The 16927-nt window shown below is 40.0% G+C and overlaps 1 protein-coding gene across 4 annotated transcripts; it reads right to left on the reverse strand.

Moving 5' to 3' along the window:
• Nucleotides 1–527: 527 nt before the first annotated feature.
• Nucleotides 528–16588, reverse strand: LOC106534249 (kinesin-like protein KIF1B). 4 transcript variants are annotated; one of them, XM_014030825.1, is made up of 26 exons: nt 16052–16588; nt 15626–15763; nt 14552–14803; nt 12405–12523; nt 12044–12129; nt 11689–11818; nt 11197–11350; nt 10761–10851; nt 10556–10674; nt 10375–10430; nt 9161–9269; nt 8918–8984; nt 8689–8773; nt 8135–8240; nt 7785–7811; nt 6510–6624; nt 6295–6428; nt 6122–6183; nt 5888–6033; nt 5523–5777; nt 5360–5431; nt 5149–5270; nt 4891–5043; nt 4612–4804; nt 3629–3747; nt 528–3539 (listed from the first exon to the last, which is right to left on the reverse strand). In XM_014030825.1, the coding sequence occupies exons 1-26, from the start codon at nt 16270–16272 to the stop codon at nt 3497–3499; spliced, it is 3174 nt and encodes a 1057-aa protein (XP_013886279.1). In that variant the 5' UTR covers nt 16273–16588; the 3' UTR covers nt 528–3496. The 4 variants fall into 4 exon arrangements, with proteins under 4 accessions (XP_013886279.1, XP_013886280.1, XP_013886281.1 ...); XM_014030826.1 differs by lacking the exon at nt 7785–7811 and having other exon boundaries at nt 16052–16585; XM_014030827.1 differs by lacking the exon at nt 14552–14803 and having other exon boundaries at nt 16052–16582.
• Between the last annotated feature and the right edge of the window lie 339 nt (nt 16589–16927).

The following is a 16927-nucleotide window of genomic DNA, read 5'->3' on the forward strand; positions in this document are numbered from 1 at the left end:
AGTGCCATGGAGGTCTAAAACTAACTTTGACTGCATTTTGTTTTAACCAATATTACCTTAGTTAAAAAAAATAACTTTTTCCTAATTTCTAGAAATTGAAGGCCAATCACATGATAAATGTCTTCACTCTAAAGCAGATTAACACCACAACAGCATATTCTGCAGAGTTTCAGGGTGAAAAATCCAAGTTTGAAGAACTCCCTGCAGTTTTGGTCTTTTCAAATGTCATTTTCAGCGATTTACCTGGATTATGATTGCTTGATATTTTGGGGTTAGGTGTAAAGATTAAACTATTAAAAAAGTAAGGAATTAAAAGGCATGTTTTTTGCAAAATTCAAAAATGAAATGCATGCATTTAGCAGGGAACGYCTTCTCACCTAGCTTTTATCTATAGAATGTTTGAAACAGGAATATTTTATGTTTCTTCCACTAAAAATAAGTTTATATTTAGTTGGAAATGGGCCTCTCTCTCTCACACACAAACAGCAGTGAAGCGTCGGACAAAGGAGAGGACAAACAGGCAGCACTTGTTCTGCTAATGCACAGTTTGCACTTTTATTGTTGCCTCATTCACTAAACAGTTTCAGTGGTGCAAGATTACCATACACAGAATTAGGATATCTGCATGACACATCTACGCTATACAGCGAATGGATTATAATTATTACAAATACAGTAAACATATTTACATTTTAGTCGAAGCTCCATACAACACAGATATTTACACAGTAAGTATGAAAGTGAAACCAGGCTGGCAAATAATGTACAGCGTTAATGTTGTCCTTTATTCTTTCAATGAACAAATCCGAAGGGTGGAAAGTGGTGGCTGATATTTATTCTTAGAAGGGGAAAAATGGGAAATATCATGACTAGTTTTATTTAAAAGGCATCAATGAAAAAGAAATAAAGTGTTGAAGTGAGAAAAAAACACCAACACAATAAAGAAGTGATATCTTTATGTCTAATAGCTACTTTATGTTATTGTCCCTGATATTAGAAGAAATAAACTGATAAAAAACAACTTTTTGTGATACAGTCAAAAGCCCGGCCCACACGAGAAGAAAAAAAAAAAAAAGGCAGATTTTTAAATTACTTTCTGATAAAGAGGAAGCACTAATGTAACTCAGCTCCATCTGAAAAGGTGCAGCAGGTTACATCTTAGATCTCTTTTCCATTTTAAATCCAACAATGGTGGGGAAAAAACAAAAAACATCTTAAAATCGTACATTCATCTCTCTCAGTTCAAGCCAGAAGCGGCCGTCAAACCCTTCATTTGGTTCATTATGAGCAGAACAACTAAACGGCAGAGACTTCATTTGATCAGTTAGTTGAACTTTTTATTAGTATGTGCAAAGAGCTGCAAACTAATATATACAGTGCAAACAATAAATACACAACAGAAAATAATAGAACTCTGCAAATTAGCCACGGGTGTGAAAATGTTTGCTGTGACGTGCCGATGGAAATATCTCTTCTTATTGAGGTTCACAGAGGTCCCTTTTAACTCTTGATAAATGCATAGATGTGTGTGAATTTTCTKAGAAAGATGTTTCTGACCAGCAGGCTGGCTGACCTGAGGACAGTTTCTGGGTCGAATTTTTTCTGTTCTCATGTTAGAAATATTTCTTACAAACAAAACCAATTCGAGCGTCTCTGTTCTGATGACACAGTGAGCAAACTGCTGGTTGGTCGGCCAGAGTTGAACAAATGCCCACCTGTGCTCCAAAACAAAAAAACACGTCGCGACAGAGGAAGCAGCCAAATGGAGCAGCATCAGCATGATGTGCAGAGCAAACATTTCCACAAAATAAAAACCTCTCACTTCATCGTCCCTTTTATTCTCTCTACTAAARCTTCTGGAAAACACACACACAAAAAAAAAACTAAACCTGCTTATCTGTCCAGTGTAGCCTCGACATGTGCGTTCATCTTTGTTCCTGAAGCTTGGACATCATTCTGCGTGATCTGCCGTAAGACTTGCTATAGATATGAATTATTGTGCAAAATAAGGTGAAACACCAAGAGATGCTGGTTACAAATCAAGAAATAAATGCCCTCTGTTACACTTCATAAAATGAGAATTAAAAAAAAACACTGGAATAATTAAAAGCAAGAGAAAATGTAACAGAATATTAATAACAAAAAAGGAGTTAGAGTTAGACAAGGTTGCGATTCAGTAACAGAAAAAAAGAAGTAGTAACATGCGGTGCTGCCGAACCGTCAACACTTCGTTTTCGAGGTTTTACTCGTGAGACAGCGAGGGGAACYTTTCGTAATCTGTCCTTCAGGTCTCGCTGCTCCATTCGAGGCTAAAACACTCTTCTCACCATGTTAGGACTTCACTAGCACACATTTGTAACACGTTTCTGCTGCTCAGCTTGTTWGTGGAAGCTGAAGTAGCTAGGAGGAATGTCTTAAATGGGATTTAACCATCAAACTGATCCCAGAGCAGATTGTATTTAACACCATCTTCATCCAAACCCACTGTTTTTAACTTCAAGATGAAAATGCAATAAGACAAATATTTACTCTTAAACAAAGTGCAGCAAACCTTTTTTGTTTTTGTTTTTCCACTTCAAATATATAAAACTCATGACTTTTTGCTCGTTTTTGCCCAGTTAGATGCTTGATGTTTACACATATGCACTGACTTGACTGACACTGGCACTATCGTGGGCTGGAGGTGGTGTATGTACAGAGGCTGAGTGGTGGGATCTAAACGTCACGACTCGCTGACTTCAACGGGATTTGCTCGAATTACTGAGTTTTGAGACAATTCAGAGGCAGCAGCCTGATGCAAATCTTTTTAAAATTAAAAAAAAAAACTATGAATTTACTAGCAGCAATAATTCACATTGCAGAGCATTAACTAATACATCACAAGAAGATATTTGTAGATTTTTCCCTTCATAATTTTAACTATTAGTRGTTTGATTCGTTTTGTTTTCAGTGATATAATCTCCTGAGGAATGCTGCAGTTATCATGCGAGCACGTTATCAAAAATAAAAGGAAAAAAAAACGTGAATAAAACTCATTTTCGGGAGACAAATATAACACTGACAGACATATTTTTCTTTTTTTTTTTTTTTTTACAGATGACTGGCAAACAGAAAATTCATTTCTAAAGAGCCGTGCACACACAAGTAGACTACCACGACATGCTACTAAGTTAGGGGATTCAGGAGTGACGAGTAGGCTGAAAGAAATTAGACCCGAATAATAGAAACTCAAAAAGCTGAGGAGAGGAGGAGGAGAGCTGGCAGGAGGAGGAGGAGGAGGAGGAGGGGAGTGGGGGAGCTGCTGGAGGAAACGGGGAAGGCAAAATGTCTCTGGAACAGAAACGTTTAGTCGCATGAAAGGAGACTTAAGCCACAAGTCTACTTACAAGAGAAAACGGTCAAGAATCACGATAATTAATAAGTGTTAACACTTGGTTCTGTTCAAAGGCTGTTCAGAAAGAGCCGGAGCTGTAGGTTGGTGTGTGCGCTGCTCCTCTCAGTTCTTCAGCAGGCCGCTGCGCCTCCTCGCCAGCTTCGATCTGTCGGGGCGACACGTCACGGTGAGGTGGACGAGTCATTTCAGGTGGAGGAAAAGAGGTGTTTCATGTAAAGAGAACGTGCGTTGTACCTTATCGTTCCTGCGAGCAGAGGATTAAAAGCGTAAAGCCAGTCGTTCAGATCCTTCTCATTGTTGGCCTGCAGGAGGATCCCTCGATGTTTTGTGCACACAGCAAATGTGTTGGGAGTCTGCACAGAAAAAAAATGTAATATTTATAATGAAACAAGCCAGAGGGGGTTGTGTTTATGCCATTTTATTAGACTTTACAAAGCGTAAAAGGGTCAATAGATCTGTTGATGTTTTTTTGTTTTGCCTAAACTTGTTCTGGAGCCTCATGTTTTCAATTTCTTCAAACTTCTATGTACTGAAGTTGTGTCATTTAATCACACACAGGTAAGTGTCCACAGAAACATCAGAATCTTGGCTAAAAGCTCATAAAAACTATTTCTAGGTTCACCCAAACACAATTAAAACCACAATCAATTGAAACCTGTTTGACTTTTTGTTCGTTCTAAAAATGCAAGTCAAAGCAAATATCAAAATATGTCGTAAAGTGTTTTGAATTTTATTCATTTTTACTTGATTTTGAGTAAATCTGGAGTCAAACATGATCATTTCTCACTATTTAATGAATAGGTTGAAAAATTAATGTGTGGGCAAATAAAAAAAATATATTCAAAAACCTTTCAGGCACGCCAAGAAAAAAAAACTAAGTTTTGCAATTAAAATTTAAAATTTCTTAACTTTTATTGTCAGAACCAAAATCATCCTGTCTGTGGAGAATGACAAATTGCTGAGTTAGTTCTTTACTAAAATCTCTGTAACTTTGWCCTAGTTTAAAATTTAGCAGCATGGGTCTTTGCACGGGTAATGTCCACATGTGGATTTATGATTTCCAAGAGTTTTTAGCCTGATTCATTATATTATATGTATATTCCATCCTGACCATCCCTGAAACTATAAACGAGGATATAAATTGTTGTCGATGTTTAGTTAAAAGGTGTAAAAACATCACAATGAGCTGATAATTCCCACCACATTCAAACCGCTACCTTGAGCATGGCCTGCTGGTCTTCACTGTATTCCACCTGAGCTGTGGACAGGTTGAGGACGCCTCGCTCCACCGGGTCCTTGTCACTGTTGTAGATGAATACATATGGCCGGCGAACAACCACAAAGTGCTTCACCCACGAGTTGGAGCGCGGCTCCATGAAGCTCAGGAAACCTTTCTTGGAGACAACAGACCTAAAAGCAAAGGAAGCAAAAATATTTTTTTATACCACACTTCTGTATCAAAAAACAGAAAAGTAAACTCAGAGCTGATTACAAACCCCGGCCTCATCTCTTCTATATCAGGTACCAAATTTAAGAACTCGTTCTTTCCAGCTCGTGCAAGGTAGGACGTCTCCAGAGTWGGAACCAGGGGGAAGTTCTCATAATCTGAGCCGGAGGGGCTGGAGGCACGAGAGCTGTTCTCTGGGGTCCTGAAGAGACAAAGCTTTGCGTTAGCTTTCAGGAGACAAATGACCAAGAAGCTCTGAAGTATGCTCAACAAAAAAATACGATGATGGAAGAAATGAAAAATGTACTTCTGGTCTAAGGAGCCACAGCGGGAGTCAGACAGAGAGGGGCAGGTGGACGAGGGGGTGAGGGTGGRGCTGCTGAAGCTGGTCACTGATGGGTCCCGTCCCATAGGTGAGATGTCTGACAGCTGGAGAAAAAAATTTTTTTAAAGTAATTTGTGAGATTAAACTTCTTTTATTGTTTATTAGTATAAACTGCATCTGAACTCTCTCTAACCTTGCAGTCACTGATGCTGTTCACCACCTGGTTGTATTCGTTGTTGAAGGTGTGTGTCAGGAGGCGCAGGCACTGCAAAATAAATAAAAATAAAACTGTTGAGTTCACAGCAGGAGACAAGAATGCACTTTCAGTTTAGCGTCACGCAGCTCCTCCCTCCCACCTTCGTGGCCAGCTCCTTCTCGCGATCCACCAGGCTCTCYATGTCTGCCGAGTCGTAGCCGCTGCTCTCGCTGGGCGTGATGGCGCTTTCGCAGGTGGTGCTGGAGATCTGGGAGGAGATGGAGGTGGAGGTGGACAGAGTCCCCGAGCTCAGGCTGGGAGACAGAGACTCGCTCAGGGACTTGGTGGTCGTTTCCACTGGAGCCGTCTCCCCCAGCTTCTCCCTCAACAGGAGGAGGTGACGGGTTTTCTCCACCTGTGAACGACAGGAGTTTGGTGCAAGTTGTGGCTGTTAGACTCCTTGTTTTTTTTAAATCGGCGGGGAATGCAGCAGGAKGAAATCAGGAAAATCGAGGTCCCTCCCACCTCCTGCAGCTGCTCCATCTTCTCCAGCTCCCATTGGTGCTCCGAGATCAGGCTGTCTCCTCTGGGCCTCCACCCTGCCAGGTTCTCCTCTCCGCGCACATAAGCCACTGATGTATCCAGAACCTTCCTCCTCCTCCTCTGCATCCCTGTTCAGAAAAAAAAAAAGTTTAATTAAAACAATTTACTCAGGAATTACAAAAACAGTCTTCAAACYATCATCTTCAATTGCTTCACCTGGGCTTCCACTGTCAGACATCTTACACAAGCTCAGCTCGTAGATGCCGGTCACTCGGTTGCTGTTGCAAAGAGAAATAAAAAGTTTAGATGAAAATGTTAGAAAACAAGGGCAGATGTGCTGTTTTATATTGTAACAGTAAAAGCCAGAGTGCAGCAGCCTGWGGACTCACCAATCAGGAGTTTTGGAGTACCCGCTTCCAAAGAGGTTCCTGAGAGAACGGGGAGGGGAGATCTTAGCATCTCGTGAGTAGAAGACCATACAGATGTCTTTGGTGATAATGGCAGGCTGGATGCAATGGTCCAGCTGTGAAAAGGAGACACAGGAAGTGAGCTGACATCTAGAAAAAGGTCAAATGCAAATGGGTAAAAAAAAAAGGTGGCAGACCTCCAGATATGCAGACAGGGTCATGAAGATCTTCTCTCCATAAGGAGTGACTCGGTTTAGCAGGAGTGAGTTGTGCAGGGAGCTGTCCCACACGGCTTCAAAGCGATAAAAAGTTCTGAAGAGGGAAACCAGAGAGATAGGAACCATTTGGCTTAATGGTTACAGGTTTGCTTTACAAGTACTAGAGTTTGGAGGTGAGCAGGATGGAATTTTGTGAAAAGGTTTTGAGAGTGGGTCTTTCTGTTGATTAAGTTTTRGGACAGATCAGACAGAGAGAGCTTTGCAGTGTCTAAACTGGCTCTCACTTTTATCACTGTCATGATAAAAATGTGAGGAAACACTAAGGTGAGACCTTGACACAAAGTGTAGTGAATTACTGGATTAATAGTGAAATTAATTAATCATTAAATCAATAAAAAAATGATAAACAATGATTAATAACCCAGTACTAAGAAAGAACATTAAAATACATTTCAACTCTTTTTTTTTCTTCACAGGGTTAATCTTCTGGAATAAAGAGACATGCAAAGATTAATTCAATAAACTTTGAGTAATGATATATTGATCATAACCTCTAATAGAAGATTAAATGAGATAACATATATAGAATATATTGTTGTATTCACTTAAAGAAAATAAAAACACTTTAAAATGATTTTCTTCTTATAAGTGTAAAAAATAAAATCAAAGACAAAAAATAGAAATGAATATTTCACCAGGGTTACCCCTACACAAAGACAACAGATTTTCAGTGCCTTCAGGCAAAAAACAAATTAAAAAAGTAATAAAAATAAATAAATAAAAATCGTACATTTTAAATTCCTGATTACAAATAATGTGCTTAATATCAAAGTAAAAAATATGTTTTAAATAAAGAAAACTTGGTTACAGTGTTCCTATTTCTGGCAGCAGGGGGTGCTGTTGCCCACAAGTCGGCCCTGCTGATGGCCTTGGTGGTTTGAATGAAAAACAACCCAGAAGAAAACATTCATTTTGAGCCACAGAAAWTTCACACATCACTATGGTCACAAACATACATAAGAAATCTATGAGGGAACCTGCATTTGCATTTAAGATAGCCTTTTCTTGTCAATTACCGTAACATTTAAAATGGGATGTTTAGAGGCCAGATTTCAATGGGGAAAAAAGGCAGATCTTATGCAACATGCATGGAAAGTACAAAACAAGTGGGGAACTTAATCTACAAATCTACAGCTCTAAAAAGAAACATAGAGGTCCTTCGATGAAGGCCTTATGTTCTCTGATCACTGGTACCTATCAATATCCTTATCAATAGAAAGCCTGAACACATTCATGAGTCCAGCCGCAGCAGGAGAAGAAGAGAGCACACAGAAAAATAAAGGAAGTACAAGTCAGGCCACAGAAAAAAAAAGGAGAACGATTTCAGCAACAAAAATGAAAAATGAACATGCAATGATATTTGCAATCAGCAAATATAAAAGGCAAGAAAACAAGCATGTAAAATATATTCTGATAGTTTCTAAACAATAAAAGACAAACGTCAAACAAAATGTCAGCAACAAGCTCTAAAAGCCACAAATGAATCAATAGACATCATAAAATGTTGTGTTTAGCCTGTTTTTGTTTGAAGGTGTTTCACCTGCCTGTTAGTGTTGTGGGATGACTTGATGTTCTTGGCGGAAATAATGTTCAGGGACAGGACGGCGTCGGCTGCACTGTCGTCCACCTCAGGCTTGTTCCTGATGCGACCTGGTGGAACACATCCATGTGATTACAACAACTCTAACTTTCTCTGGTGGAACGTGGAAAAAAAKCCCACTCTGTTTTCAGCAATGTTGTCAGTGTCCAGCTCACAGAAATGCTTCCTCACTCACAAACCTCTCAGGACAAGAGTGTCGACGGCTAAATGTCTAGAATGTGAAATGTAATTAATTGGTCCATCAGCTGCAGCTTAAGTATAAAAAGCTTTTATTTAAAGGCAGTCTTTAGAAAAATTGACATTTTTTTTCCACCACAACAAGACTGGGGGGTTCTACTTTTATGATGATGTGTCTAGTTGTCTGGGTCAACAGTGTCTAAACAACAAGAATTGAACAAAAACATTGTTTATTTTACATCTAAACTTTGACAGTAATATGGTTGCATCTCTTTTTATATAAGCTCAGGTGAAGAATTAAACTGAGGTAAAATAACTCACCCACAACCAGCTCTCGAACATCCTTCCAGTGGAGCTCGCTGCCCTTCTCGTGTATGAGGGTCACTGTGATCCTGCGCTGGATCCCCTGCAGCACAGTCAACAAAATATTAAGTTCCCAACCACAAACAATTCGATTTATTCTGTTAAAACCTCTGCGCACTTCTTATTCTTGCAAAACATAAAGAAAGAGATATCATCTGTGTTTGTTTTWATGTATATCTGTTGTTACCTGATGCAGAAGGTAGGTGCCGTGACAGGGCAGTCCTGCACTGTGATCCACTATAGCTGGGATGTACCTGTGGATGGAGCGAGGTCATACTCAGTCTAGGTGTGTGYTATTATGAGCACTGACTTATGACTCCACTCCTGCAGAGTAGAGCTGTAAAAACGTCCTTTTAAAAAGTTCATAACGTTTATTCGTATGTTTGTTTTTGGTTTTTTACAACACACGTGAATGAACGCCGACACTTACTCTCCAGTTGGCTCCAGCTCGCTGATCTCAAACCAGACGAGAAGGTCATACTTGCTGACACAATGGCCCAAGTTTGATTTGGTGATCGTGTTCAGCTTGGTGGCTGGAACTAAAGCAATCAAAACACATAAAGTCTAATTAATAAAACAATTACCTGAATATCAGAAATGACGAACTACAGCAAGAGGAAGAGGCAGACTAGATGTTTTTAATGGCTAAACGGCCATACGAGCCTGGATATTTTTATATAAATGATTCCCTGCAGAAAACAAGCTAAAAATAAAACTATGGCTGAATGCAGTGAACTCACAGATTACACCATAACTGACAGCATCCTGTTGCCTGACACATCACCAGAATTACGCTGCAGTTGAATCAGGCTAATCTTTCATTCATTTTAATGTAGTTAAATAATTCCTCTGCTATAATTGGACTGCAGCTAAATCCATGGATGTTTTAGCCCTCTGCCGTCTGATTTAGGCTTCTTTAGTTAAAAAAAAGAAAAAAGGAATTCAATCATTTACCTRGACATTCTGCAAATGCAGTACATCTACTGTGTTTAAGCAACAGAGAAGGGTTGGACTGAGCTGACTGGACCTAAATGCACCTGCAGTGAAGCGCGACACACTGCAGAGCCCCAGCGTACCTGCAGTCACAGAGCACTACGAGAGCAAAGCGCTAGTCTAATCCAAAAACAGCACAGGTGCGTCTAAAAGGCTAACACCAAACACCAGTTMTACCAACCGTGGTGCCTGGGCACGGTTAGCACGGGGTCGTTGAGCGCGAGGAGGAACGGGAAGTGCGAGAGCTGGTCAGCCTCGTCCTCCAGACTGGCCACTGCAGTTGAGGCGAGGGCGTTTGCGTGCTCGGACAGCGTGTCCAGCACRCTGCCGTTCACATAGCCGCTCACAAGGTAGCGGATCAACTCTATCTTACGGGTGTGGTCTGAGTGTGCGTCGTCGTGTGAACCGTGACAGAGATTGGAAGGGATGTGCGTGAAAAGAAAATGTGGAAGGAGGAGGAGGAGGAGGAGAGATTTGGGTAAGAGGATTAAAGATTGCAGAGAAATGATTCAATAAGAGACGAGAAAAATCCAAAGAAAGCACAAAATGAAAAGAGTGCAAGGATATGTGATTCATGCTTAGATAACCTAAAAAAGAACATAAAGTTAAGGTGCGTTGAGAATACGATTTAAAAGTTTTTCATTTTCATACCTGGTTTAGACAGAGGCATGGGAATGGGATAGTATTTTCTTGAAGGAGTTGGAGGACTGTTTGGAGAAAAATAATTGTGACCATAAAATAGTATTTCATAACAACACATATCCACCATGCAACAAATTCGAAGCGGTTAACAAAAACTGTTTATATGAAAGATAAATTCATTTCAACTGACCTGATCAGGTCCTGACCATGAATYTGCAGCGGGTGCTGCTGGTAGTGACCAAACACCTCAAACACAATGGGCTTGGTCTTGATGTACTCAATAAAAGACTCMGTGACTTCCACTGAAACCTGCAAACACAGTAACAAAACACACAAGTCAGCCTCAGATAAATTACACTTTATGTGCACGGGTTTTTGTGCACAGGTTTACTCACATTCTGAACGTGGTAAAAGCCCAGAGGAGCTCCTTTGCCTGTGTTTTTCAGAGGCTCTGTGGAAAAAGCCTCATCGTGACGATGAAGGAAACTGAGAAAAAAGAAAAATAAAGAYTCGGAGGATGTTAAAGGAGACACATCAAGCTTAAAATCCTTCTTTTTTGGGGGTCGTCTTCCTCGTTATTGTAACTTCACAAGGSCCTCTTTCACCCCTTTTATAAAGATGTGTCTCAGATCAACTCATTTTGAGGCTGTCTCTTTAATTTACTTCAAATGTACGTTTGTTTTCTGCAGGCTTATTTTWAAAATAAAGCTGCAGTAAGTCGTTTAGTCTACTAGAATTTTAATTTTCACTTTTAACAAAAAAGTAGTGTTTCCCTCACGTGATAGCTGTYCAGCTTCAACATTAAAAATGAAGGAAAAAATGCTGACTCACTTGAACTGACAGAAGATGTCAGCGTACTCCGGTGGGATGCCGCTGGCCTGGAGAACGGTAACCCGGAAGGTAAAGATGCTGCCCACCTCCAGCTGGCCTGCCAGCCCCTCTCCGTGGCTCAGCTTCGTGTCTTTGATGTTACCCAGTTTAAGGTCTGAAATCAACAACAGGCGAGCTCAGAGACATGACTTCCGAGGTGATTTATCAAAAGTGGCCAACAGCTGCAGCTGTGACTGGGAGCTGCTGTTTGCATGAGAGTTCTAGGCTCCAGAGTTTCTTTACTTTTTAAAACGTGATTTGTAGAAACTGCTGTTCACTGATAATTTAGCCTTTGAACAAATTCCTTCACAAAAACGGCACCAATCTAATATCCATGACAAAAAAAGCAAAGTCCTGTTTTGCATTTAACAGGACCATCTGCCGAGTGTCGTCTCCCCTCTGGCCTGACAGGTTGAAATTTACAGACAAGAGGTGAAGGTCTGGCAGCCGTACCCATGTCGTTGAGTCTGTTGAGCTCCTCTGAGGGTGTGATGACCTCTGAACTTTGACCCTGACCCTCCACAATGCGCAGCTCTTCCAGGGACAAGCCGGAGCGGGTCATGACATTAGAGGGGAAATCATTCTGGACGGATAAAAAAAAACAGCTAACATTAGCATATAGCTGGTGGAGAGAAATTCAATATCCAAACATAAACCAAAGATTTTTGTGCTGTGCAGCTATGGTGTATTACGTCTGCTATGGTTTATTATATATTTCTGAACGTTAACACTCAAAATTACACACCACAGTCTTAAAAACAAAAATAAAAGTGAGTTTTAAACTCCTTTCATCTGACTTTGGGCTTACCTTTTTGAAGTACTCATRATCAAAAGAAATCTTGGCGGTTCCCGACTGTCTTACTCCTGACCCGTAGTCTGGAGCCTCCTCGTCAGCTACAAAGAGACAAACCAAACCTCTGATCACAATCTGTCACAGACACAGCTGACTTAAAACTGCCACAGCACATCAAACAGAATRTCTAAAACATCAAGGAGAACCGCTGCTGTCAGCAGATCTGTAGCTTCAGGACAGCCCCTCCTCCTGTTGCTCAGAAGTCAGAGCCACACTTCTTTCAGTATCAGCAGGGAGTAAATTATTTTACTGAAACAGTTTTTTTTAAGTCGGCTTCATTATCCGTGCATATCAGAGAATCTTAATATTTACTTACCAGCTATAGCCTGGACCCCCACGCGCAGGAAGCCTCGCACCTCTCCCTTCTCCGTTACTACAGCAACCCGGTGAACGAGTGGCACAGGGTACAGCAGGTTGCTCAGGTACACAAAGGCTCTGAGAGTAAAAGGGAGATGAGAGAGATGAGAATCTGAGCAGCACTCATATCCAAATGTCAGAAACATCAGAAAAATGAAACTGCAATCCTCTCTGCTTTAATTAAAGCAAAGGATCAGTTCTGCAATCCAGTGCTTTAAGCATCTATGTCCACATATGTTTAGTACATATTAAAGACAACAACAGCATACAGTAAAAAAAATGTGACAATTATGCAAAGGAGCAAGTTAATAATGACATAACTAAAATAACATTAAAGATGCTTTAATGTTATTAAAAAGCAGCAGCAGGAAAAACTTTCTTTAACTGCATGATGGGGCTTTGACAGATCACCAGGATGCAGCAGTAAAGGCTGTAAAAAAGTGGTTTACTGTGTTGTGTTAGGACAGTGTTAGTCACTACCGCTGACATTCAGTTTTGTTCATTTGATTTGTTTTCATAGCACCTTCAGAGACGTTCTCTCTCTCTCTCTCTCTCTCTCTCTAACCCATAAAATCTCTCCATCTCTGTCTGGGCTGAGAAACTCAAGGCCAAGATGGAGGAAAAGAGATCAATGTGTGGAAGCTGTGAGGTCACAGTGACGCAGGTATCGTAGCTACTGCAGTTTTGTCTGGCTGGAAGCCCGCACTCATCTGTCATCTTATTCTGAGACTAGAACACAGTCCTATTTACTAATCTGTTGTGTTTACAGAACACGGCATACTCAATGTGCTGTGGGCTTTGAAATAGCTAAATCCTTCCAGTTCTGAGATAATGACTAAAAACTTAAATAAATAAAATAAAATAAAAATAAATAAATAAATAAATAAAATAAATAAATAAATCGCAGCTTGATGTTGTGTTCAGACCCAGATCAAATTAGAACATTTAAACATTACAACAGTTTATTTTGGGTTGGTTACTAATTACACATTTGTTTCTAAGATGCAACTATAGGACGTAATGATGAATAAATAAAAACACAAATGTTATTTTGAAACTATTTCCAAGCAGTCCAGATTAGAAAATACTAGGAGAAGGCACAGCTGCTGACTGCAGGAAGATGAAACTGTAATCTAAGAAATTATCTTTTATGCAAAAGGATTTACTGAAATGTTTTATTCAAAACATTTGTTTGTTAAAACGATGGAATTTTATTCATTCATATTGATCAGAGGAAGATGTTTTATCTGTAATTATTGTTCTGATTGTTGTTGGCATTAATTGGATTCATTAGGATTTCACTATGTTAGGAAACAATTTGCAATCCAGCAATGCATCACATGTCATCCGACGTACTCAAAGAAAGTTCATGTGAATAACAGCTAAATATCATTTTAATAGGTTATCTGGATATTATTTAATCTGAATGAAACATATCTATGTAGGTATGATCATGTGACAGTCAGCTGCTCGTGAGGTAACATAAACCACAATACAGTTCAAGACCAATGTTAAAACAAAACAGGGTTACAAAAACAAGTTTTTAACAAAAATAGGTGCAAATAACAGAAATCAAAAGGACACCAAACCTTAAAATCATAAAAATAGAAAAATAAATGACGAATACTTAGTTTGTGCACAATAAATACACGCACAGATGGGAGTTAATACAGTCAGCACATCGGTGATGAAGGAGGATGAGACGTCTTAATGAAGGAGGTGGGCAGAAAAAGATGGTGGCTTTTCAGTTTTCAGGAAGTGAGTCCAAACTACAAGTAGCTTATAAAACACTGAGCACAGAACTATGACTAATCTTTTACCTTTTTTTTTTTCAAATTCAAGGAGTCTCCTCTGAATTTATGATCTGATTAACAGAAGAAGCTTAACAGATTATTAATGAATTATATGCTTGTGGTGTTGACTCATTTCTGAGTCTCTGATATGTTGGGCGTCAAATTAAATAAAAAATATATGTTTGATCATTTTAACTGCTGCAACACAAATTCGGTCATCTTTATTGTGGATTAAACCAAGCCAACACCAGCTATCCTGCCCTAGCCTCTGTGTGCAGAAGGACAAAAAAAAAGCCCCCTGTCGATCACCAACCTTCCCACCAGGATGAACCAGGGGGAGCGGTCGTAGAACGGGTCCTGGCCATCGCTGAAGATGTCCGAACCCTCCTCGGTGCCTGCGTCCGAGCTGGTGTCGTCCACAAACGCCTCGTCGTCGATGAAGTCGGACATCTCGCTCTGGCGCTCGTCTGCAAGCTCTGTGATCTCGGAGTCGGTGGTGGAAAAAGTGGGAGAGGGTGTGCGGTCGACCATGTGCTCATTAACGCAGCCTTGGAAGATGGGGGAGCTGAGGGYGTTGGCAGTTTGGGAACAGTGGCGAGAACCAAGGAAAAGTAACAGTGGAGTCACTGAAGAGTTAAAACGAGCCACAGCAGCTCTGAGAGACATCAGGGTCATATTTCACTTACAAATATTTCTGGATGTTTCAAGACACACAKAAAAAAAATACTAATGAATAATCCACCAAAACTGAGTGGATGATAATCAGTAAAAAAATGAGCACATTTTTTTTAAAGTAACCACAATCATTTCACAATAAAAGCTATTCAAAAAGCTTTTGCAAAAGCAGGATTCATTTCATAAAGAGCAGGTATTAAGGTGTCACGGCAGATTTTAAAAACCTGACCGCTTTAAACCCAAATGAAACACCAATTCAGTGGATTAACACAGAAATCTGCTCATGTATGCTGCGTGAAAGAGGATAAAATACAAAAACGCAGCACATTTCCACATTATCCAAACTCAGCATGACGTTAACAAGCTTCTGTGTAAATTACAAGGGATAAATAAATGAGAATGGCAACCAAAACAAAAGGACAATGTGARGTAAATAAAAGGAAAACAACACATGATGACAGGAATACAACTCAAAATGAAATGTCAAAAATAATACATAATGAAAATCACAAATGTAACAAAATGCACTGAAAAATTTACATGAGTGYCAAAGCATAAATGATTAAACGTGAGCCTTAAATGGCAAATGATGACAGTGAAAAATGAAAAATAAACAAGCATACAAAAATACAAAAACCGATCTGGCTCAAACAACATACAAAAACTTGTTTGTTTTATGTGTAATATTGTATGTGTGTGTTGTGTTACACACCTCCCAACGAGCTTAAACCAGTGGAAACGGTCATAGAAGGGATCATTTCCTGTCAGCGTACCCTCTCCATCATCCTGGTGAGTGGAGGCCATTTCTCCAGCCCGGTCGTACATCTCTCTCATCTGGTCCAGCCTCTGCCTGCAAATGACGACAGAGAGCACTCAGTATTAATGGGAGCAGAACATGCAGCTCGTTTAACCGCCGGGGTGAAGAGATGTTGGAGTGATAAGCGGCAAGCTCAAGAAAAAAAGTACAAATACTGCAGATTAATGGTCTTTAAACACTTGATTATGCTTTAAAAAAAAACTTCATTGTTCTCTATGTTTTAGAAGCTGTTAGCTATTTTCAAATACAATCTTTAAAGATGAAACATAAACAGTTAAACTAAACCCACAGCTAGGTTGTAGGTATTAGTACAAGCCTTACTTGAGTTTTTCCAGGGACCAGTAGTGCGTGGCTCCATTCTTCAGGTCTTGAACCTCGACGGCCACCACAGTGCGAGGGAAAGGCCTGGGGTCGCGCTCTTTCTCTGGCTCTGGGGGCAGAAGCTCAGGGGGCAGCGGAGAGTACAGCGTGTCTGTCAGCAAGACAAACTGGAACTGGACCTGGGGACAGGACAGGTGATCAGTCATGTAGAACCTGGACATGGTGGAGAGTATAAATCACACTGGTTTCAAGATGAGGAGGGGATGTTCAACTACAGCAGATCAGCTCTTGATTTGTAACRATTTCAAACGATAAATTTGACAGTGGGCTCAACGCTGTAGTCTACTTAAGTTAAAAACAAACGGCACAGATCAGACCTTTTAACCAACATTTTTAGTCAGAGTCCAACAAAATCATCATCTTTATGAAAAAGGCACTTCATTTTCTTTGTGATGCTCTTTCTCCTCCTGAACCCTTTCTTTGTTTCTTGAGACATTTTGTCAACAGACTATGCAACACACCATCCTGTGATGTGATAAAACAGCCTTGAATCCGACTGAGAGGGTAAGTCRATGGTAACAAACTAAAGATAAAGGAGGGATGAATAAACTCCTTTTTTAAGGCTTATAGGTCAAAACAAACTAACTTACCACAGATTCTCAAAAGTACAACCCAACAGTGCCTTTTGCATAGATCTGCTACTTGTAATTAAGTACATATGGTATACACCAAAAGGAAAACTTAACCTATCAAAATCAAAAGARGATCAATAAAAGTGGAAACTACACTCACCGGCCACTTTATTAGGTACACCTGTCCAACTGCTCGTTAACACTTAATTTCTAATCAGCCAATCACATGGCGGCAACTCAGTGC

Source organism: Austrofundulus limnaeus, unplaced genomic scaffold, assembly GCF_001266775.1.
Source record: "Austrofundulus limnaeus strain Quisiro unplaced genomic scaffold, Austrofundulus_limnaeus-1.0 Scaffold1123, whole genome shotgun sequence".
NCBI lineage: Eukaryota > Metazoa > Chordata > Actinopteri > Cyprinodontiformes > Rivulidae > Austrofundulus > Austrofundulus limnaeus.